The 25,581-nt window shown below is 36.1% G+C and overlaps 1 protein-coding gene across 1 annotated transcript in view; it reads left to right on the forward strand.

The window, feature by feature from the left end:
* wb (wing blister) overlaps positions 1-25,581 on the forward strand; it is a 470,816-nt gene that overhangs the window by 314,001 nt on the left and 131,234 nt on the right. Inside the window, exons 20-22 of the mRNA XM_089102573.1 lie at positions 2,241-2,427; positions 5,400-5,539; positions 13,649-13,885. Coding sequence (XP_088958699.1) covers positions 2,241-2,427; positions 5,400-5,539; positions 13,649-13,885 — 564 coding nt within the window. The remainder of the gene's footprint in view (positions 1-2,240; positions 2,428-5,399; positions 5,540-13,648; positions 13,886-25,581) is intronic.

The raw sequence follows: 25,581 nt of genomic DNA on the forward strand, positions 1-25,581 counted from the left end.
TGGGCAAAAATAGAATGGAAAGTAAGTTTACTAAAAGAGACTAAGAAGTACCTAGTAAGATTGTTCCACCTGAGAAGATGTTTTTTCTTGTTTTTAACTTAAATATGACGGCACCCATCGGCAATATAGGCACCCATGGGCAACAAATAGAATGGAAAGTAAGCTTACTAAAAGAGACTAAGAAGTACCTAGTAAGATTGTTCCGCCTGAGAAGATGTTATTTCTTGTTTTTAACTTAAATATGACGGCACCCATGGGCAAAAATAGAATGGAAAGTAAGTTTACTAAAAGAGACTAGGAAGTACCTAGTAAGATTGTTCCACCTGAGAAGATGTTTTTTCTTTTTTTTAACTTAGATATGACGGCACCCATGGGCAATATAGGCACCCATGGGCAACAAATAGAATGGACAGTAAGTTTACTAAAAGAGACTAAGAAGTACCTAGTAAGATTGTTCCACCTGAGAAGATGTTTTTTCTTGTTTTTAACTTAAATATGACGGCACCCATCGGCAATATAGGCACCCATGGGCAACAAATAGAATGTAAAATAAGTTTACTAAAAGAAAATAAGAAGTACCTAGTAAGATTGTTCCACCTGAGAAGATGTTTTTTTTGTTTTTAACTTAAATATGACGGCACCCATCGGCAATATAAGCACCCATGGGCAACAAATAGAATGGAAAGTAAGCTTACTAAAAGAGACTAAGAAGTACCTAGTAAGATTGTTCCACCTGAGAAGATGTTATTTCTTGTTTTTAACTTAAATATGACGGCACCCATCGGCAATATAGGCACCCATGGGCAACAAATAGAATGGAAAGTAAGCTTACAAAAAGAGACTATATTTGTTCGGCTCTTAGGTGTTCTGGAACATATCGAATTCCCTTTGTTAATTGTGAAAGATCTAGATTTTCAATTAGATACCAAATGCCATTTATTTCAAATAAATATAGGCTGAAAGATAGAATTCAAATTGAGGCATCATTTCGGCAAATATCAGTTCTAAGGAAGAAAATATTAAAATTATGTATTGACCTGTGATGGTGGAATAGAAATTTTTTTTTTATTATTATTTTTTTTTTTTTTTTGTTTATATTTGTTACCCATGTTTGGATAGCCTTCTGTGCCTCATTTGTCCAGGGTTTGTTTTATTTATGTTTGTTTTTTTTTTTGTTTTTTTCTTTAACCAGGTTTTTTTTTTTCTTTTCTTTTCTTTCTCTCTTTTGTTATGATGAGAAAATGTTTTTTTTTTTTTTTTTTTTTTTTTTTTTTTAAACAATTTTAATATATTTTCTATATGGTGGGGGTATATGTTTTTTGTTATGTTGAAATAATCAAATAAACAAATAAACAGTAAACAGTACCTAGTAAGAATTTTCCACCTGAGAAGATGTTTGTTCTTGTTTTTAATTTAAATATGACGGCACCCATCGGCAAGATAGGCAACCATGGGCAACAAATAGAATGGAAAGTAAGCCTACTAAAAGAGACTAAGAAGTACCTAGTAAGATTGTTCCACCTGAGAAGATGTTTTTTCTTGTTTTTAACTTAAATATCACGGCACCAATCGGCAATATAGGCACCCATGGGCAACAAATAGAATTGAAAGTAAGCTTACTAAAAGAGACTAAGAAGTACCTAGTAAGATTGTTCCACCTGAGAAGATGTTTTTTCTTGTTTTTAACTTAAATATGACGAATCCATTTTTCTGTAATTACGAAGGCTGTATGTCACTTCTTACAAACAAAATGGTCCATACCCACTCGAAATGGGTATTGTAAAAGCACTTAAATTGCTTAGTACGACATTGAATGGTCAGATACTATGAATATACCCGTAAATAATAGAATTTTTGAAAACAGCCTGCAAAGGGAAAAGCAGGACATTTCCAGATTAGTGCTGGATGACTTTACAAATAACCTAGAATCATAAACTATGTTTAGAAATACGGCCAAGATCGGAATAGGGAGATTTTTTCCAGTATTAAAGCCTCGAGTGGTTTAACAGTCTAGCAAGGTAGCAGATGCGTCGTTTGGGGGTGGCAAGGGGGGAAGTTGCCCCCCCCCCATTAATGTGAGGAATTTTTTATACATCTCATGCCCTTTGACTATCCAGATATGGACCCCTCTTGCCCTGTCAATAAAAATGCTGCAGATTCGCCCCTGTCTGGTAGTAATCGACAGAGCTAACTTTGATCACTCGGTATATATTTCCACTATTGGTTACTTCTTGTTACAGGAAGGCTTTTGGGACCTGTCTACAACTAACAACGGATGTATTCCTTGCGTTTGTGACCCTTTTGGTTCAATTTCAGCCATTTGTGATCAATTTAGTGGGCAGTGTCCATGTAAACCAGGAATTGGAGGCATTTATTGTGATCAGTGTCTGCATGGATTTTATGGCTTCTCAGGAAATGGATGCAAAGGTAAGGCTATAACTATGACTGAGTCTGAGAAGGCCCAACATCAATTTCCAAAGATTTTTGAATGTTTAAATTGTGCTCTCTGCATATTTTCTAATCATTTATTGTTAGGGTTTAAATAATTTCTTAGACCACACTACTTTATATATATATATATATATATATATATATATATATATATATATATATATATATATATATATATATATATATATATATATATATATATATATATTATATATATATATATATATATATATATATATATATATATATATATATATATATATATATATATATATATATATATATATATATATATATATATATATATATATATATATATATATGATTTTTTATGGAAAGTGCTTTGTGCACAACACAGGACAAGACGAAACACATAAGGAATAGGAAAAAAATACACACAAAAAATAGCAAAGATAGCGAAAACAAGGGATACAATATTGTAAAAAGAGAGAAAGAAAAATATCAATTAATAAATCGGTTAATTTGCCACTGGAGACGACAAAAGACTGTTCATTTCGATTTTGAAAAATATTTGGATTATGTTTAGTTCGTCGTCTAAAAACAACAATATCTGGATCAGTGACATAAAAATAGGCAATAACTTGCGAATGTCTGTGCCCTTGAGGTAGACCAGTTCTAGGGTTGGTGATGCCTAGGGTAAAGTTCGAATCCACTCCCCCTTCCCATTTGAAAAAATAATGCAACAAATAAGTGACAATTGTAAACATGTTCTTAAATCTTTGCGGGGGTGCACCCCTAGCATAGGCGCCTGGGGCAGCTTCCCCTCGTCCGATGCCCCTGTATGAAGGCAGATGATAATAGGGGTCGTCTTTTAGTTGTCTGTCGTCTATTCGGATATCTTATCCAATCTCTACAAGTTATGGCAAGACCGCCCAATCAGTTCTAAATAGTTTTGCCACGCAAACTAAAAAAGTTTTTAATGAACGAGTTGGTCCCTTAAGTCCTTTAAGGTCCATTAAGGTCCTTTAAGGTATCGAATTCCCTTAAGGTTCAAGATTGACAGGCATAACATGCACAAGACCAGTTGATCGAAGACATAAAATATGGTGTCCATCTAGTACATAGATGCTGAAAAAGGCCGATAATGGACACTGCTCCGGCCTTCTCATTGACTAGAATGAGTTAATAAATGGGATAAGTATGCGTAGTTTAAATTATAGGCTTAAGTGTATTCTCTTTAAGTGCATGCTCCGTACTCATAAAAAAAGAACCCGAAAACTTGGACTCCATTAAATGTTTCATATTATATACTAAAATCGGTTAATTATCTTCATTGTTAGAGGAACTCAAAAAATATATTTGCTGTTTTTACTGTGGGACTTTTCGGCAGCCCTCCCTCATTTATCTGAAATTATTCCTAATTTAAACCATCAAACATTCATTGTCGGATTATTCCCTGTTGTCAATCGTTTGACTAAAAACCTTTGATTGAGCTTGCGGATTCGCTTTGTTTCAAGAACACTAAATTTGAAAATTGAAGGTAATATTTTCTAACTTTTCTAACTATTTTCTAATTTTCTAACTTTCGTATGTATTTTCCTTTTATTTTAATACTGTCTTTTCTCCTACTAAGATTGCTACTTCTCTGTTACCAGTTAATTGGTCTGAAAAATTCATTTTTTCTCGAAATAGATGAGACAAATAGCTTTTTATTTATGGCAATGCTGAAAAATGCGTAAAATAAATAGACCGACGAAAATAAATGGATTTAATTAAGTACTTGAACTTATCATAACATAAAACCTAATGTAACCAGAATAAAGTAAATAGAACAAAACTAACTGGAATATATGCAGAGTAATAAACAAAAATAAGCATCTAAATACATTTAACCTGATAAGACAAATTAGGCTACGTATTCCAAGGACATATCCAGTATTTTTGTCCCGGGGAGGGGGGGGGGGCGTGAAATTTGTTTCATAAAACGCTTCAAAAATCCGTTTATATGCATTTTGTTACGTTTTTACGACATACATATAGCATGGCAAAATATTAAAGCTCTCATATTGGTTGTACTGTCGCAACGTTAAAATTTGTTTAATAGAATGAAGCCTCCTTTAAAAATATCAGGTTTTTCTAAGATTCTAGGAAGCTAAATTTTTAGGATTCTATGAATTCAGTAAACAAAAAATATTGCAGAAAGTTGCTAATTCTAGAAAACTTTATATTTCTGTACATCGAAGTTCACAATAATATTCTTTAGAAATGCAATGTTATAGTTAAAGAAAAAACAAAAACAAACAATGCAATTGGTTATTGCGGCAACTGTCCGTCAGTCGGTAATAGTCAACTCTTAAAACAACCTTGTGGCTTTATACAAAGGATACCTGAAGGAAGTCATTCTACAGTAAGTCAGTTGGTTTTCTATCCTCACAAGAGAGTATGCGCCAAGTTTTTTTTCGGGCCTGTATTCCGACAATCTGTGCTGTTAATTATCATATAATATTATAGGAGTGTAAATATTCAGTTATAAAATATAAAATATATCATTCGAACATTTAAAATATTATTACAAAATATATAAGCTTGTTGAGCAAAAATCGTATAAAATACTGGGAAACAAATGCAAAAAGCAAAAATCTTTGAATACCAAGAAAAGAAGAATATATTCCATTATCCGTAATATTATGTTTTATTGTATAAAATATCAAAGTAATTTTGGATAAAATTAAATATTATTGCATAATGTCTTGAATATGAAATTTAAGCTGTTTGATTAGTTATACGAAATACTATATTATAGCAATGTAACCAATATTACATAAATTTTTTTAATGGCATTTGACAGGGATACATGAGCGCGCGGAATGAAATTTGTTGGCCAGTTTAAATTTCATTGAAATAAAAACATCACAAAGTACATTTTTAACCTTTTTTTACATTTGCCCATATTTCTCAGTCATGAACTTGCTATTCTTTTTTTTCAGAGTGTGAACCATGTCTAAAGCCTGGTCATGTCTGTGACCCAGATACGGGTAGATGCATATGCCCCCCTTATACAGAAGGCGAATTTTGCGAAAGATGCGTGCCAGGAAGTTATGGCCACCACCCACTAGATGGCTGTAAGGTAACATACCTCATTTACCTTTTGATACCCGGTATTGGCTGATACTGGTGATCATATTTTACCATTTGTAATGGATAGTTTAACAACTAAAATCAAGGGTACTCTCCCATTAAAGGGGCCTTTCTAAAAAGTCAAGTTTGCTTAATGCTAATGAAATAAAATAGGATGAATATATAATAGTTTAGAAACAAATTTGGGCTATATATATGCACATTAGGGGGGGGGGGGGCTAAATAATAGCATATATTAAATACGTAACCTAACCTAGGTACCCCCCCCCCAAACCCCAATAAACCACAGTTTAATATCGTATACGCAATGAAAACCACGCTATTATTGCCTACTCTAAAGCGGCTAACACGTCAAAAACGGGTTTTCACATTGCCTACTCTATAGCGGTTAACTCTAGAGGCCCATATAATGTGAAAGTACCAAATCAAGTAATATCGTAATTATCCCATATATTTGTCTTTATCTCAGATCTCAGTCCTTGTTTCTCTTGTCCTGCAAGTGCTCTTGAGCTCCTCCCAAAGTGCAACTTCTTTTTTTATTCTCCTTTTCCATTTATTAATTATCTCCTTCTTCTTCCTATTTGGATTAATATGGAAATGCTTTTGTATAATCTTATCAACGGAATCAAATTCCGGGCCATGCAGTGTGTTACTACAGCTAGGTTCAATCTTTGGGTACCTTATTACCAAGCTGAGGTCAAACCCACTGCGCCACTACAGGAAATTTATTATTTGTGTTCATTTATATATATTATTTATGTTCATTATATTATTTATGGACATTTATTAGTTTATTATTATGTCCACTACAGGACAGGACATCTATTAATTATGTTTTGTTTGCAGTTTTTTCTCTATCCGGATAAGGTTTGAATATGAGCCAATCAGAAGAAGTTTCTGATTGGTTCGGCCTTAAGTAGACAATAGAATCAACTAATCAAAGGGGGATTTAGAATCAACGGTACTTTCCCATTATGTGGGCACTTCTAAAAAGTCAAGTTTGGTTATTGCTAATGAAATAAAACAAAGTAGGATAAAAATATAATAGTTTAGAAACAAATTTGGGCTATAAATATGCACATTAGGGGAGGGGGTTAAAAAATTGCATATATTAAATACGTAACCTAACCTAGTCTAATCTAACCTAGGTACCTTTTTCTCCCCCTAAACCCTAAAAAACAACAGTTTAAATATCGTAAACGCATTGAAAACCACGCTAAGTATTCCATTACCGCAGAGCGGTGTATTGAATTAAACCGTCAAAAACGGGTTTTTCGTGACTGGTTTCCTTGTAAGTGCCAATATAATGGGAAAGAACCGAATCAACTAATCAAAGGGGGGTTATGTTTAACCTTCATAATGGAAAAGCTCCACCTGTATTGTTTTTTTTTTACTTTTATAACATCAATTGTGTTGTATCTTTAACGGTGCTTACACATAAGGTGATTGAAGAGAAAGGAGGTAGAGTTATAGAAGAGGTAGAGTAACATCATTTCAAGAAATGAGAGGCTTTAATAAAGGTTGGAATCCTTTAAGGCAAATACATCAAAATAACCCCCCCCCCCCTGGACCCATTTTAGGTCTATTCATACCCGAGAACCGTGAATTTCTAAGATTTTTATTTTGGCTATTTCCAAATTATGTATTTTTAGTGTAGCATCACGTTATTGCCAGATCTGCCACGTTGAACCGCGAAAATAAATAAGCAAAACTAGTTAGCTTAATTTAACAACACTTATCGTGTGTATAAATTCAAACATTAACAATCTATTGACTCCCACTGTGGTTTCAAAGGAAATATACCCTTTAGTAAGCTGTTTGGTTTTATGTGTTATGAGTACAGGGTTAGGTTAGCTTATTGGGTTAGGTCATACCTGAAAACTACGATTTTCTAAGATTTTTCTTTTTGTTGTTTCAAGATAATTTAGATTTTAGGGTAGTATCACACTTTTATCAGTGTTGCCAAGTTCAACCGTAAAAATAAATAAGCGAAACGAATTAGCTTAATTTGACGACGCTTTTCGTCCTTAAAAATTCAAACATGAACAATCTGTTGGATCCCAAAGACAAATATGCTTTCAAAGGAAAGCTACACCTTCATAAGCTGTTTGGTGCCATATTTTATAGCTTAATTTTGTGCTCTAAGTTTACATCCATATTTTGTCTTATTTTGCTAACTTTAATTTCTGAGGGGTTTAGGATGTCTAAGCTTGTATAGTCTCATTTAAGATCCTTAAGGCGAATCTCTTAACTTTTCCCGCGCGAATTCTAAAAGCCATTTGAGGTATTATTATTTCGCCAATGCTCGGAAACAATATTTTACATTAAGCAAATAATTTGGCTCCTACAATTTCTTCGCTTTACAAATTTAAGAAAAAAAACTGCAAAAGTGCAGTTTTTTGAAAAGAGTTAGCTTATCGTTACTATATATACGCTCTTCAATGCTTGGAAGCCTTCAACAGGTCGTGGAACCTTTGTGGGGCTGTGGTATTGTAATTTCCGACTTTTTTTTCTTTTGGATAAATATATCTTATCTTTAACTTGAATAGTAACCGTTCCTCCCCACAACTTTCTTCAGGCATAAATGTGGAGAGGGAGGAATTACATTCCCAAAGATTCACTAATGACGACACTGCACCTTTTCAACGTGATAAATATTAAGTATGGGAAATTTCAACCTTCGAGTTCCACCCTCCTCTCCCACTGCCTCCCTTCAAAGTTGTAGTGATAAGACTAACTGAGAAGACAACGTCCTGGATTACCTCCTAGAGCCCGGAGTTTTACCAAAAATTAGGCATATCGAATCTCTTTTATAAAAAAAGGAATATGTGAGAGGGGGAGGGGGTAGGGATTTCTTCCTCTGCCGAGATTTATCCGAAGTATCTTCTAAAGAACATGTTAAGAAAAAAAAATGTTAAAATAAAACATGTTTTTCTCTCTGAATCTAACTTAGGTGTATTCGTGTACAAAGACCACGATTTTAAGGCAGTACCATATATTCGTCAGTGTTGCCACGTTAAAACCAATTTTGATAAATTTGACAACATTTTTCATCCATAAAAATTCCGACAAAAATCAACAATTTGTTAATTCACATAGAAACTACACCTTCAAAGAAAAGCTACAGCTTCTTGGCCTGTCTGGTGCCATAGTTTTTTAGCTTGTTTTTGATTTTGTTGATTTTTGGCTGATTTTTCGCCCATGTTTCTTTTTTAATTTGGTGCCCACCATTACCAAGAACTGTAAAGCTACATATGGAGTTCTTTTCATTAAAAATTGAATTCATGATTTTTTTTTTCTTTTTTTAAAAGATATACAATTGTAGGGTGGTTAAGTTCCCACTTAACCGACTCAAAAAATCAGTTTTCGTTCCTTCCTACTTTAAAGCCGGACAAGTGTGCACGGTAGACGGCCTCAATTAATTGAGTTATTATGTAAATTTTGGTTGGCAACGTGGCACATAGCGGCACAGCGGTGAGATATAGCATTGAGAAAAGTGGTGACGACGTCAAACTTTTTTTGGGGTAATGAAGTTTATTATTTGTCGTATCTTTTTTGTATTCCCTCCAAAATTGCATTTCACTCCACCTTTCTAAGTACAGAACTTAGAACCTTTCTAAGTCGACAACATAGAACCTATTGTCGTAGATGAATTGCCTTTGTTTATGGCCCAGTCGAAGGGTGATGTTATTCACCCATAACAGCATCACAGTCATCAATAAGCACGTGTTATTTTTTTTTCTCCATGTAGAAGACCTCCTATCTCCTTAGAAAAATTGACTTTGGCCCAGATAATCGAAAACAGCACCGTTTCTACCACTTTCAAAAAGGAAGCTGGCAAATTATAAATTTAGTGGTTTATTTATTCATTTCGCCTAAAGCAGGTTTATTTGTTCAAAGCAGGTCGTCCCCGAATGGGGTAGGAGGATATCATAAGGAAAGATTTAAGGGAAACGGGAACTTCATGGAAGGATGTAAAGAGGGAGTCTTTAAATAGATTGGGATTGAGAGAGGAGTGTGTGGAGCTGTGTTGGTATCAGGCGGCTTGGTGCTGCAGTGAGTTATTGGTAGTAGTAGTAATAGTATTCATTTATTTGGTGACTTGTTTTTCATGGTCTTAGTGATTTTATTTTCGACCTGGTGGCAGCCCTGGGGTAATCGGGTGGCATACGGTGTTACAGCGGGCGATAGGACAATGAAAAAAGTGGTGACAATGTCAAACTTGTTTTTTGATAATAGAGTTTAGTGTTTGCCAATTTTATTTTTCATTCCATTCTAAAAAATAAAAGATACTGCACTAGACCCTCAAATTCCAACTGGCGATGCTGATCTCCGTTTCAACGCCCTTCAGCCAAGAGAATGGAATGGGGGTTGGGGGCCAACTATCCTGGGTTTTCGCACACCCTTCCTGCTTACCTTCTCCATATTTTTCTAGGTACAAATTTTGAGCTGAATCAACTCTGCTGAGTTTACAGAGTCACGCCACTGACCCCCCCCCAACAAAAACGGATCTGGATCTGGAAATGCAGACAAGGATCTGGGGTATACCGGATCTGGTAGCAAACACTAACTCTTCTGGCTCTAAAAAAAAATCAAATAAACTTTTCTGTCAGCAAGATAGAATGTAAAATTATAGGCCTTTAATTAAAATTATTTGTCACATTAGCTTGTCGTGGACAGAAGAAAAGTTGGAATTCCCATAAGTTGTCACTGAAAGGTTTGAAAGATTTATGTATCTTGATATCGAACGCAACTTGAATTAGTAGTGACAATTTGTAATGGTTTTGAGTATGCCTGGCAGAAAATAAAAATGATTTAACTTCCTTAGATATAGAGGCGTGATTATGGTGAAATTTATAGTTTACTGCGATTGCGATTCGTTCGATCTTAACGACCTACAGTAAGATTTTTATTTCGATATAGTCAACGGTTCATCTTTGTAAAGACGGTGGGTGAGGCGAATATGTAAAAAGTAGAATAGCCAAGACCCTGGGTGTTTTTTCGCAGTTGAAAAATGTTTGGAAGAACAGGAAGGTTAGTCTGCGGAATTTTATAAGCTAAAGAAATGACAATGGTCAAGCATGGTTGGGAAACATGAGCACTCCGAATAAGGGCGTATCCAGATTTTTGTTCGTATGAGGGTAATTTTTTCGGAGGGGGGGGGGCACAAAAAAACGCATCAAAAATTTGTTTATATTCATGTTTGTTACGTTTCTACAAGTCCGATAAAAATTACGTTGTGTGGGGGGTCAAACCCGGTACCCCCTGGATATAGCCTTGACTTCAAAAGGCTGAGGAAGATCTATTAAATGTTTCCAGAGTATTTTTTCTAAGGATAGATTTAGTTACTCGTTTAATTGACCATATATCAAACAATAAGGTATGCGAAAAGTGGGGCCCGATCCCACTTTTTAGGGCTGTAAAGAAAGGTTAAGAAGGCCACTTGTTACGGATGAAGGATGAAATATTGTTAAAGATTGGACGGTACTTACGTGTTATCCTGACCGCACTCAAGAAGGGAAGTTAGGTTAATCCTAATGAAATATACCAAAATGTGATAAAAATATAATACTCTAGTAGAAAAATTATGGAAAGCACAACGCAGAATAATGGAAAGCAGGCCGCCCAGAACGCATTATATTAGATACCTAATGTAACTTCGAGCTTTATATATTAAATATTTAATTAAAAAATATCTGCATAGTAGTTTATCTCATTCAGGCTAAACTAATTATCTCCGAGTACACACGGAAAATCGGTTTTATTATAGAACAAGAACAAAGCGTGGTCGCTATATCATACAAGTACCAAAATTTGTTTACATGCGCTTTTGTTACGTTTCTATGAGTCGGTCAAAAATTACTGGGGGGGGGGGTCAATCCCGGTACCCTTGGATGTGGCCTTGACTTCTAAAGGCTGAGGAAGATCTATTAAATGTATCCCAGAGGATTTGTCTAAGTATAGCTTTAGTTATGCGTTTAACTGACCGTATATCAAACAATAAGTCGTGCTAAATGTAGGGCTCGATCCCATTTTTCAGGGCTATACAGAAAGGTTAAGAAGGCCACATGTTACGGATGAAGGATTAACGATTGCCAAAGATTCGACCTTTTTGTCATCCATCTAGGGCCAAAACCAAAAGGAAGTAGTCCCTGAATGGAGCGGGAGAGTTCTTAAAGAATGATTTAAAGGGAACAGGAACTTCATGATAGGAGGTAACAAGTAAAACTTTGATTAGATTGGGTGGAGGAGGAGCGTGCCAGCCTTTGTTGGCCTCAGGCCGATTGGAGCTGCATTGAGTTGTTAATAATAGTAGGAGTAGGTTTTTCGTTTTTTTAAGCAACATTGATAGACTCAAATATTTACAATTAAGGATTTTGTATGTCCTTAATTTTTTAAGCATTTTTTCAATACTATGGGGAGAAATAACGGTTCAAAAAGCGTCCATCATTAGAGGAGGGGTTGCTTCTGGAATCCTGTATTTGTGTTATTTTGATGTCAGTGTCAGTGTTGTCAATTCACATGCAATTTAGGGGGAGGGCGTAATGTATTATTTTCAAAGTCCAGTGGGGGAGTAGTTTTTCAATTTCTGCTAGAAAAACACAAAAAGGGTATTTCTCAATGAAAATACCCCCAAAAAAATATTTTTCAAAATCTAAGGGGAGGGAGGCTAAGAACAAATTCGAGAAAACGCCCAAAACAAGGAGACATGTTGAACATATAGGAAGTTATAAGAATCATCTTCTTTCTTTGGAGGAGTGGTAGGGGCATTGTCCTGAAGACCAGGGCTGTTCAAGGGGGCAAGCTGCCCCAGATGCTGTTGCAAGGGTGCCGTGGCTGGAGCTTTTTATTTATGTTTGAGTCTAGAGAGGGGCATTGTAATTAAATTCGCCCCGGGCACCATCAACCCTAGGAACGGTCCTGCTGTAGGCTCCTGTCGTGTAATTGACGAGAGACAAATGTGTTTACTTTTACCAATTCGCCATTATTGTAATCAACATGAAAGACTAATAAATAATAAAACCTATATTCCCTATCTATGTATTTAAATACTACCTACCAAGTTAGGTCATTTGCACCTATGTTATTTACGTCAACTTGTCAGTTTCCTAATGGGAGAACATTTGGTTATATCTCTATTTATGCCATATATGTCACCGACTTAGGCAGCGGTGAGCGCCATTAACCAAGAAGCATTAGCGCTAATAATGGTGTATCCATAGTAGGACGAAATTGCTTACTATTTTAGTTGCTTGGATGCTGTCTATTCTTAATTATACACTTAAGCATTTACGATACTTTTAGCATCCCAGTGCAGACTTCTCTCCAATTCGAGTCTGCTTACAACGCGCCTGGAGCGGATATATAACCCTACCTAAACGATTTCATATAGCACCAGGGGTGTAGCTCTAGGATTTTTATTGGGGTGACAAGAGTGGTCTTCATCCGGAGAGTCAAGGGGTATGGGATATAGGATAATTTTTTCTCCAAATTATTCGGGGGCTATTACCCCCTCCCCCCTGAAAGTCTGTTGGTGAAACACAATTCAGAATAGTTGAGAGTCTAATGTCTATTATCATAAAGGAGTACAACATATTGAACAGTAAAGGGTTAAAACCAAGCTAATTACGGTGGTGAGCCTGCCTGAAGAAATTTGGCTAGAAATAAATGGCGAGTTAAACCCCTAAAATTTCTGATGTTATTTCACTGTTATTCTGCAAAATCCTCAAAAATAGTTTGATTTATTTATGAATTGACAACTCGTCATCAGAGTCTGTGGACTAGCGAATACTTAGTAAAGAACAGAGTGCCTCCCTTTCTTCTGACCACCTCGTTTGGGAACCGTTATCGTAAAAGCTTGGGAGGTGGCTCATTCGATTGCAAATTGAAAGAATTTAGTGCCGTTTTAAAAAGTCTAAAATGGTAGGAGGGCAAATATCGAAAATACTTTATTACATTTTTTAAATTTGCACACAAAAGTGCCTCAGAGAAGTATCCTAAGCTATTAATTTTCTCTAAAAACTTCGGAGACTCCTTTGATCTTTTTTTATTATTATCATTATTGAACATGCCGTGTAATTTGATCTCGTCATTTCAGCCCTGTTCATGCAAGGGTGATGGAGTTAGGACAGAAAGAGGAGATTGTGACCCGTACACAGGGAAATGTTCTTGTCGAAAGGGAGTTGTTGGTGATGACTGTGATCGCTGTGCCTTTGGCTACTATGGCTTTCCTGATTGCCGCCCGTGTGAATGTTCTCTTTCTGGCACTGAACCAAATGCTTGTAGAAATGATGGGGTATGCCAGTGCAATTCAGATGGAACCTGTCCTTGTAAGGTGAGTGACGTATTTTAAGCTTTCAAAAAGGGGTGTGTGTTAAACAAATGTTATTCATGAATTACAGATTACACAATACTTGTCATTATAAGTAACTCCTCTAAAGCTAAATAGCCTGTGACCTAGGGGGAAATACACAACTATTTTTAGAACACATGCATACAAATTGAACATGTACACCTTGATAAAACACTTGGACAAAACTCATATATCAAAAACGAACAAAAGGATACTAGGAGGAAATAGAAGACAAAGGAAAGAAAAAAGGAAAGAAAGGAAAAGAGGTTAATCCATCACCGAAAGAAATGGAAAAAAAACGAGCTAAAATCACCTATCAAGTAGTAAAGAGACAGAAAGAAGGCATTGTCACCCTTACATTGAAACATTTTCGTTTTGAGAGGGAGTTGTTGTTGATGACGGCGATCGCTGTGATTCCGGTCATTTTGGATATTTTAATTGTCGTCTATGTGAATGCTCTCTTTCTGGCACTGAACCAAAAGCTTTTTAGGAATGATGAGATATATCAGTGCATTGTAGATGGAACCGGTTCTTGTAAACAGGGTTGCCAACTGGACATATTTTATGTTCAAAGAACATATTTCTACGAGCCGGGACAAAATGACATAACAGGGCAAATAAGGGACATTTCAGAAATTAGGGGCATATTTGACAAATTTATGACATAAAACAAAATATTTCCTGACTGGATATATATATTTGTAAAACATGTCACTTTTCACGAAAGTAGTGCTGAAACTACTTATCTAGTACTAAATTTCCTTATCTACTTAACTTACTTTCTACTATTTTTTAATTTTATACTGTATTTGTTAAAAAAAATCGACCTATTTGTCAATTATTCAAATCAAAATCAGCTGCAAATGAAAAGTTAACAAAATGAAAACTTTGGGTTCTTAAGGGTCTGGAATTAAAGCCAAACATCCAGGATGCATTTCGTCAGTTAGAAAATGTTTAAGGAAAGAGTGATATGGTCATAAGATGTGTGTTTTTTTTTTTCTGGTCAACTCACATCGTAGCAGGGCGTGACCAATTTATCGGCTGTCTGATATTATCGGGCCATGATGCTCTTGTGTCCGTATTTGTCGGCATACTGGACGATTTTGTCGACAAATTCTTTAAATCCCTCCTCGAAACTGAAAACTCTAGCTGCAGTCCTGTATCCAGTGTACCTAGCATGGGTTTATTAGTAAGAGACCATATCAAATGAATGTAAAGTAATTTTTTCTCATTAATATGTTAATGATTAAAGTACAAATTCCACCTATTAAAATTTGGGTTTCGAATAATTAATTTCAATATGTATCTTTTTCAGTCAGATTTCAATGTATTTGTGTTAATCTAATTAAACGGTCTTAAAATAGAGTTACTGTCCAGACAAGAACCTTATTCGGTTTAATTGTTTTTCTAAACTTTAAATGATGTTTTTCTGGAGGGAAGTTTATTTGCAAATTATATCGGTAGAGTATCGATACGATACCAACATATCGGTACCGGCACTGGACCCAAAAAATCCATTTCGGTCGGGCCCTACTTCGTATAGAAGGAGTTTCCTATAAACTTTGAAAGGAGCTCATTCGAATGAAAATTGAAAGTTCTAGTTTCCTTTTTAAGAGTCAAAACTGATTGGAGGGCAACCAGCTCCTCCCACCACAATCTATCATTTCTCCCAACATATCCAATCAAAGTTTTGAGATAGCCATTTTGTTCAGCATAGTTGAAAGGTTTAGTGATTGTGTCTTTGTGGGGGAAACATCCCCTTTCAAAGCCCTCAGGGCATGGGTTAAGAGTAAGATTAGTTGCAAAATAGTAATATATTGAAAGTTCTAACGCCTCTTATAAAGTTCAAAATGATTGGAGGGCAAATAGCCCTCCCTTCGTCCTCTTTTCCCCAAGTGCATCTAATAGAAATTTTGATATAGCCATTGTGTTCAAAACAAATTCCAAAGATCATATAACAAGGCCTTTAGGGTTGACACGACCCTACCCCCTCCCCCAGAGCCTGGGGGTAATATTTATAAGTTAGGTCCCTGGAGTTTATGAGGTATTTTATGGAAGGGGTGGCTGTGTAAACTTTAGAGGAGGCTCATTGGATTGGAAAATAAAAGTTCTGGTTCCCTTTTAAGAGCCAAAAGTGATCGGAAGACAAAACAGTGATTGGAAGGAATATTTCTGGTCTACGCTGTTATTCTGTTAGTAAAGAGTAACATTAAATCCCAAAACGAGCAGAACTTATTCCGTATAAGTAGGGGACTACCCGTTGCTTATCCACACCTCCACCTCATGCTCGCAGAAACTTCAGAGGGTGCTCATTAGATCAGAAATTGAGAGTTCTAGTTTTTTTATGAGTCGAAAGTGATTGGGGATCTACCAATCGCGAGGGGAGGCGGTATTTTCCAGAGGGTCATCTTCCTCAAGGGTATTTTCCAAGTGAGGGAGGGGGTCTGGGGGTATTGTTTTTTTTTTTGGGGGGGGGGGGTTTCGTGTTTTCTGGTATTTCTCTGGGGGGATGCTGCCCCCCCCCCCAGAAATCACATGAAGCGTAATGGCACTGCTGAAGTAGAGAACTATGTGGACACAACTTATATATTTTTTATACCAATATACTTTGTATAGAAAGAGCTTTCGTAAAAAAATTCAAAAATAGCTCATTCAATTGGAAATGGAAAGTTCTAGTGTCCTTTGTAAGATTAAAAAAATGAATGGAGGGCAACCCAGCTTTTCTGGCGTTCTGGAATGTCGCTTGACTCCTGGATTGTATTTTATGACATACGGAAGAAGTAGTCTGATTGCCAAAAAGCTACCAAAGGAAGTGAATATGCTAACCCTCCTGCCAACCATGTCTGTCTAAGGGAATTCTCGTTGGAAGATGAGCCTTACGCTCCCACGTGTAGTTTTCTACTGTTTAGATATTCTTATGATTTTTGTGCTTTCACATTTAATCATTTTGCAGGGATGTATGAAATGAATTTTATATTGTTTTCATTATATTTGATGTTAACTGCCCGCTTTGAAGGAGGTCTACAAAATTTTTTCTGTCTATAACACAAGTGGTTAAAAAATTTCTAATTTCTGAGGTTTGAAGGTGGGCATATTTTAGACAAAATATGGACATAATTTGCCTAAAATGGCACATTTTTGGATGCTAAGGGGACATAATCATGGACCGAAGAGTTGGCAACCCTGCTTGTAAAGCGGGTTACGCACTAGAAGTTTTCAAAAAAGGTTAAAGATAAGAGTAAGTGTATTATTAGACATCATGAATACTGTTTGGGACAAAGGATGTTTCCCAAAAATATGGAAAGATGGAATAGTCACTATGATCCCAAAACAAGGAAAAGATTCAACCACATTTAAAAACTACAGAATGATAACTCTTCTTCCGGTATTAGGTAAAGCCTATGAGAGATTAGTGAAAGTCAGACTAAATTAGGCATTAGAGAAAGCACAGCTATTAAAGGATATTCAGTGTGGCTTTTGAAAACAAATATCTACCACGGAAGTTTTGACAATGTTTATAAATGACACAGAATTTGCCTTTGAAAATTTGAAGTTTTTAATATCAGTATTCCTTGATGTAAAAACGGAATTTGACAAATTGGTTCACGTACATATATTGGAAGGGGTACTACAAGCAAGGATTAAAGGACATTAACTTGGTTTTTGACATGATTTTCTAATGAAAAGAGAAGTAAATGTGAAGATAGGAAAAGCAACATCAGTGAGGAGAATATTGAGGCGTAGAGGGGTCCCTCAAGGCTCACCTTTGGGGCCTGATTATTATAATATTAGTGATTTCGACATCCCGTTGGACATTGGTGGTGAAAGAGCTGGTATATTTGCTGATGATAATGGTTTTTGGGTTATCACCAATTGCATAGAAGAAGGACAAAAGACTATTCAAGAAATTATTAACTCTTTAGAAATATGGGCAGGAGAAAACTGTTAAATTTTCAACTCAGAAAACCAAAGCAATGCTGATAACCAGGAAAAGGAACTTTTCACTACCTAACTTAATGCTGAACCATCTACAAATAGAATTTGTTAATGAATTTAAGTGGCTCGGTGTGACTTCTGATAAAAACCTAACTTTCAAACCCCGTATAAAAACTTTGAAGACGGCATGCGAAAGACGGATAAATATTATGAAGATTCTTTCTTGTTCTAATTTTGGTCCAAAACCACAATTTATGGTAGAATTTTATCTAAAATACATTAGAACCAAGATGGACTATGGTAGCCTGATATTCTGCGCAGACAGTAAGTCATTGCTGGAATAATTAGAGACAAGCCAAGACAGTGCGATCAGAATATCTTTTTCTGCAAGAAAAACCACTCGCAGCCCATTCATTTTATCAGAAAGCAGACTTGTTCATCTTGTTGCTCAGAGAGAAATACTAGCTTCAAAATATTGGAGAAAGATTTGGATTGCAGACAAATGTAATCCGATTAAATCCAGACTTCTTAAAGAAGGAAGATTATGGTGTTCAAGCAGAAAGATGCATGGATTAGTAAGAGCCAAGGGAATTATGGAACGGTACACAAATGAGTGCAGTCTGACAGAAATGCTGAAAATTCTGAATCTTAAGATTGTCCCGTAATGGAAAGCTAGAACATTCCCTTGTGAAACTGAGTTTGAACTATGGGATGGTCTTGACGTGGCAAAGTCCTTTAGAATGTCGAAAGATTCAAAATATGGCGAAGCAGTGAGTATATTTACTGATGCATCCAAGAAAGCTCAAACAGTTGGAGTGGCTTTTTTCATTACCTCAAAGACAGTTAGGGCTATGATTCAGTTAGACTCTTAAGCAACAGTATATAAATTTGAAGTATTATCTATCGCCGAAGCTGTGATATATGTGACTGAGAACGGGTTAAATGGGGAGATCTATAGAATTTGTTCGGACTCTAAGAGTGGCCTAGAGGCATTGAAAAATATTTATAAGTCTCAATCGGTTGCTGGAGAAATTATTTATTGCCACAGTGAAATACAAAAAGTACTGGAAAAAGGACTTGAAATTGTGCTTGAGTGGGTGCCAGGGCATGCAGATATAGAGGGAAATGACGGAGCAGACGAAGTGGCGAACAGTGCAGCAGAAGGAGATGGTCATGTCTTTCAAACCATTACTCCAAAGGTTGTAAATAGAATATCTGAAATTATAAAGGTATTAAATGAAAAGGCATTTAAAGACATTAAGGCATTTTCAATTAATAGATACATAATGGACAGGAATGATAAACGATTTAATGAAGCAGTGTATGGTGAACTAAGTCGGAGGCAAGACTATTATTTAGACTAAAATCGGGTCATGCAGCAACGCAAGCATATAGAGCTAAATTTTACGGTGAAGATGGAAAATGTACATATTGCGGTGAAGAGGAGACGGTGAATCATATGTTTTTTCAATGTCTGAGAACGGAGGAAAAAGGAAAAAAAATAAGTACTTTCGTGAAAGAAAAAAAACGATTGGGAAAAGAAGATTTACTAAGTAGTGAAAGATCTTCAAAAGACTTTGGTGAAGGTCTCAAATTAATATTCAAGTTCATAAAAGACATTAACCGAATAAATACACTATAGTGAAATATGTCAGTTTGATTCAGAAGAAGGAAAGCCTCTCAAGTCCTCAGGGAAGAGGGGAGGATTCTACGTTCATCATCATCAAGTAAATTTCATTCAAGGGTTGAAGATTGTTCAATAATTGTCATTTTTGTTATTATCATGTTATAACTTTCGGGTGAAGGGTTGTGGAGAGAGTGACTTTACTCAAAGATGGCTAGGGGAAAAAGGGTTTGATAGGGAGGCAAGAGTTGGCTGGGGTGAGGGGAGGTGGTGAAGGCTGGGTAGGGGGTCGATTGAATATTGGTGGGTGATGGAGACTGGCTTTGTTTATTATTATTTGTTTCGTATTTACCTATTGCTATTTATATTTCTGTTATTTTTCATTTTTTTTTAAATAATAGGTTTAATGAATTATTTGATTCAATAGGTAACTTTCGTGGACTTTGGCGATACCGCAAACTCTCAAAGGTTTTTCTCCCGCGCAAAAGCGTTGTTTTTTGTTTTTTTTTATTTGTGAATGTTAAAAATAAAAATTTGAATTTTTTTTTAACTTGTACTTGTCATCGCCGTGCCTTTGGTTACTATGGCTTTCTTTTAATTGCTGTCCGTATGAATGTTGTCTTTCTGGCACTAAGCCAAATGCTTGTAGAAATAATGGGATATGCCAGACCAATGCAGATGGAACAGATTACAGAACGTGTCTTTGTTAGGAGACATGCGCACTAAAAACGTTCAAAAAGAAGCAGAGATAATATAGGATAAATCGTATTAATAAGCAATAAATTATACACTAATCATGGGCGATAAGGTTCCGTATAAGGTTAAATAGAACGTGACATAGAAAAAACACGTGACACGCAGCCATGCTTAAAACGAATAATGCGTAGAACATATATGCAAACACCTGGAAAAACCATGTATCACCAACTCTAAAAGGTCAGAAGCAAGAAAGGAAATAAGTATAAAGGAAAAGGAAAGGAGAAAACGAATTGAATCTAAAATCGAAACAGGAACAAAAAAATCAAGAGCCGAGAAGCAAAAACTTCGGCTACAGAATCTAGGATACCATCAATCATCATTCACTAGAGACGGCCCGGCTTGTTCCTGAGGCAACAACCGCTATAAAAGAAAGGAAACTGTTTTACAATTTGTTTGAAAATCTCAAACGAGTAGGGATGCAAATTCGCGAAATTTTAGGTGGGGGGGCAATGGGTTTTGTGTTGTTGCTGCTGAGGGTAACAAAAGATTATTTTTCACAATCTAGGGGGGGAGAGCAAAATGTATTTTTCAAAAACTAAGGCCCCCTGACTCGGCGCCCATGGGTGCGATTAGGGGACGTTATTGGGCCGAGTCAGACAATGAATATACATACTGTCAAGGGAGTAAAATATGATTTTACTGATGGAGAATTGTTAGAAAATTAGAAGTTACTATTTCTAATTAGTTACTAATTAGACTAATTAGAAAATTGTCTGAGTTATAGAGATGACAAGTGTACTGATCACCGATAAAAGAGGTAGTTCATCTAAGAGCCATGAGGAGATTACCTTTACATATTTTCAGAGCTGTTCAAAGCAGGGGGCACCGGGGTAGCTGCCCCGGGTACCGTGGCTGGGGGGCCAAAGCTGGGGGGCTGTCCACTCAAATTTTTCACGTTGATTCGGCTCTTTTGCTATAATTGACTCGGGAGGGGGATGTTGTAATTAATTTCTACCCGGGTATCACTAACCCTTAGGAACGACTCTGCATATGCTATATATGAAAAAATAAGCCAGAGTTATAACTCTGTTCTAATGCAATTCAAGTGGTTTAAAAAAAAGAGATTCAATAAAATTTTTCAGGGTGTATAAACCTGAAAAATCGTAACAGAAGTTTTCAGAACTCAAAAAGTTTTGTCTCGAAGTGACCTTGCATTATTTTGAATTTACACTAGCAGAAAGAAATATAAAACAAGAATGAATTGCCAGTTTGTGAATTTCTTTTTTATTCGCCAGTGAATCAACAAAAGCAGCATTGTTACCTGGTTTTGAGTACTTCAATTATGTTTTGGCAACAAAATTATTGAATAAAAAACGGAAAACCAAGAAAAATCCTTTGAAAAACTCAGAGAAATATTACTATTCAACTATATAATACAATAAACTACCAAATTCATCTCCTTGGCATTAAGTACATAATTTAGTCATGGTTGCTAAAAATATTTCTAAAAAGTCTCCTTCTAGTTTCGGGGTCTTAAAAATAGACGGCTGTCCCTGGGCGCACCCTCTGAGGGAGCAGTGAAATTTTTTTTGTCAATACTATGGGTATGACATGTTAATGTATTTTATGTGATTATTAACCTAATTTCTAATGCATGTCTAGGTAAGTTCAAAAATCGTGTTTACTTCTTAAAATCAACATTTTACTGTGCATAATACTAAAATTAAAAGTATCTATTTAATAAATATATCAATGACGTAGCTAGGGGGACAATGGGGATGATTGTCCCGGCCACCAAACTGATAAGATAAAAGCAACGAAAGAGGAGCCACTGAGAAGCGTCAAACGGAAGGTTTTGTTTTTCCGTCTATACTGTGATCTTCTGGGGAGCGCTGCTGTTAGGGGGGGGGGGGTCAAAACTGAAATTGTCTCTGAACGATAAAAACACTAGCTATGCCTCTGACCTCTACTACTACTACTACTAACAACTCACCGCAGCACCAAGCCGCCTGAGGCCAACACAGCTACGCACGCTCCTCCCCCACCCCAATCTATTCAAATTCTCCCTTTTTACACCCGCCCATGAGGTTCCCATTTCCTTTAAATCTTTGTTTATGAAGTCCTCCCACCCCAGACAGGGACGACCTGCTTTCCGTTTAGCCCTATATGATTGGCCGAAAAGAACAATCTTCGGAAATCTGTCATTCTTCATCCGCACAACGTGCCCTAGCCAGCTCAACCCTTCTTTCACTATAGCCCTAGAGAGCGGTATTGAATCACATTTTTCGTATAGCCTATTTTTTGGAATACGGTCAGTCAGCCGGGTACCCAGAACAATCCTTAAGCAATTTTTCTGGAAAAAATCCAGCAAATCTTCATCCGCTTTTCGGAGCGCCCATGCTTCAGAGCCGTATTTGACCATTGTCATCACTGTAGCTTCTAGTATTCTAATCTTGGTTTGCAGACTTATCTTCCTATTCTTCAAAACTTTTTTTTAACTGTGAAAAACCACCCTGAGCCTTGGCTATTCTACTTTTAACATCTTCACTGCTCCCACCATCTTTACTAATAATACTACCAAGGTAAGTGAAGCTGCTCACCTGATCAATCTTTTCATTACCCAACGTCACCTTTTCATCTTCACCTATTCCTAGCCTTAGTGACTTAGTCTTGCTAACATTAATTTTCTAACCAATTCTAGCACCCTGAACTCGCAAAACCTCTAAAACTTCATTCATTTTGCTCACACTTTCATCTAGGATACTTAAATCATCAGCATAATTTAAGTCCAGGAGATTTTTCCCTCCTCATGTGATTCCGTGGCCTGCCATTGCCTTTCCTGTGCTCCTTAAGACAAAATCCATTAAAATAATCCATATTAAGGGGGATAGAACACATCCCTGCTTAACTCCTGATTTAATACAAAACCAGCTGCTAACCTCATTTCCTACCTTAACCGCAGCAGTGTTTTTCTCGAACATAGCACTAATCACTTTAATGAATTTGTCTGGTATACCATGCAAGGATAAAACCTTTACTAAATCTCTTCTATCAACAGAATCGAACGCTTGCTCATAATCTATAAACCTGAGGACCAAAGGTGTTTGAAAACTCAGGCACTTCTCAATTATTAGCCTAAGAGTGAAAATTTGGTCGACACATCCTCTACCTTTTCTAAAACTGCACTGCTCTTCTCTTAAAACTTTGTCTACGGCATCTCTCAGTCTAAAAAGTATCATATTACTTAGTAATTTGCGACCTACAGAGACCAGACTAATGCCTCGATACTTGCCACACTCGCTTTTATCACCTTTCTTATAAAGTGGTTTAATTAAGGTTTTCCTAAAATCGTTAGGTACTTCCCCTTTTTCAAAAATCATGTTCATAATCTTCAATAACTTATTTCTAACCTCAGAGCCACCATATTTAAGAAACTCATTTACCACTCTATCAGCACCTGGAGCCTTATTATTCTTTAATTCTTTTAGTACTGTTGTTAATTCCTCCTCACAAAACAAATCTTCCCTCACATCCAAGGTATCACAAACTTTTTCATTTTCCTCTATATTTTTTCCAGCAACTCTATCTTGGTTAAGCAAGTTCTCAAAATGTTTGGCTCAACTCACTTTAGTTTTTTCCTTATCGCTAATTGCAACCCCATTCCTATCTTTAACTGGGCCAAGACCTGATTGACTACTACCTCTAAATTTTTTAATGTGCCAATATAATATTTTAGTATTATGCCGTCTAGCTGCATCCTCCAGATCCTCGGCAATTTTATCCATGGTCTCCACTTCACACCTCTTTAGTTCATATTTTAATGCTTTCTCCACTTTCTTTACATTTCTTTTGTTTTCATACGATCTATCACTCAGATAATTCTTGTACAAGTCCTTTCTCCTTTCTATTACACATAAAGCTTTTTTGCTAATATTCTTAGCTGCAGTTCTAGCTTTCTTCCCTGAGACACCTCCAGCAATTTCACAAACTACTTTTCCAAAGTTATTGCAACCATCTCCCACGTTGTCAAGTTTTAAACTCGTAAGTTTAGCATTCAACTGCTCCAGGAAATCTTCTCTCAAATTTTCATCCTTGAGTCAACCAACATAAAAACTTCTCGGAAGATAGTTAACTTTCCGAAATTTCAGCTTTAAATTAGCCCTTGACACTACTAGATGGTATTTTCTACATGGAATATTGATGACGATATTCATATTTACCCTAGTATCTTGAATCGATCCTGTCAGTCTTTAGATTACAATAATATAATCAATAAGGTTTTCTTTCCTCCCATACCGTGAATACCTTGCTACCTTATGGGTCATATTATGATCAAACACCGTATTGGTTATATCTAGATTGTTATACCTACAAAATTGCAACAGTCTGTATCCATTACTGTTTTCTTTTCCTACACCAAATTTACCTAGGCTAGGATACCATCTATCTCTATTTTTACCAACCTGGGGGTTAAAATCTCCCAGTAATAAAATCATATTTCTACCTGGGACCTTGTCTATTTGCTCCTGTAACTGTAAGTAAAATTCATCTGAGTCACTAGTATCTCCGTCAGTCGGTTCTATTGGGGCGTATACTACTATAACTAATACCCTGAACTTTCTAGTCATAAAATGAGCAATTAGTATTCTATTATTAATACCTTTCCAGCCTAAACAAGACTTAGCAGCTTCCTTATCCATCATGAGCCCTACTCCTAACATCTAGGTATTTAATAAGCTAATTTTAATTGACTCATTACCCTTTAAAATTTTTTTTATTTAATTTACGAATCTTGCTTACGTTTTAAAATACTAAAGACTAAATTGAAAACCATCTAAAAACAAATAATTTTTTGTGTTTTACTATCTTAACTCTTCACTGTCTCAACCCGGTCTTGACACTGTCTTAATCCCTTTTCACTCTCGCTTCAAATTCTTTAAGTCCCTCTTTATCCTTCTATCAAACAGTTCGTGGTAACGAACTATAAGTAAGGAGCGACCCGGCTCAATGGTAACCGAAACTCTAGAAAACGGGTTTTTGATACCAATAGATACATCAAAAGAATCAGATTTCAATGCTGATTTCAAATATATAATTTTCATCAAGTTTAGTGCTACCCATCAAAAGTTACGCGCCTGAGAATATTTGGCTGATTTTCAAAAATAGGAGGAAAGACCCCCTAAAAGATATAGAACCTTAATGAAAATCACACCATCATACTCAGCGTATCAGAGAACCCTACTGTAGAGGTTTCAAGCACCTATCTACAAAAATCTGGAATTTTGCATTTTTTGCCAGAAGAAAGATCACGGATGCGTGTTTATTTGTTGTTTTTTTTTTTATTTTCCCATGGGCGATCGTATCAACCCAGTGGTCCTAGAATATCATGAGAGGGCTCATTTCAACGGTAATGAAAATT

Source organism: Artemia sp. Qi Xiang Cuo, chromosome 16, assembly GCF_049724085.1.
Source record: "Artemia sp. Qi Xiang Cuo chromosome 16, ASM4972408v1, whole genome shotgun sequence".
Taxonomy (NCBI): Eukaryota; Metazoa; Arthropoda; class Branchiopoda; order Anostraca; family Artemiidae; genus Artemia; species Artemia sp. Qi Xiang Cuo.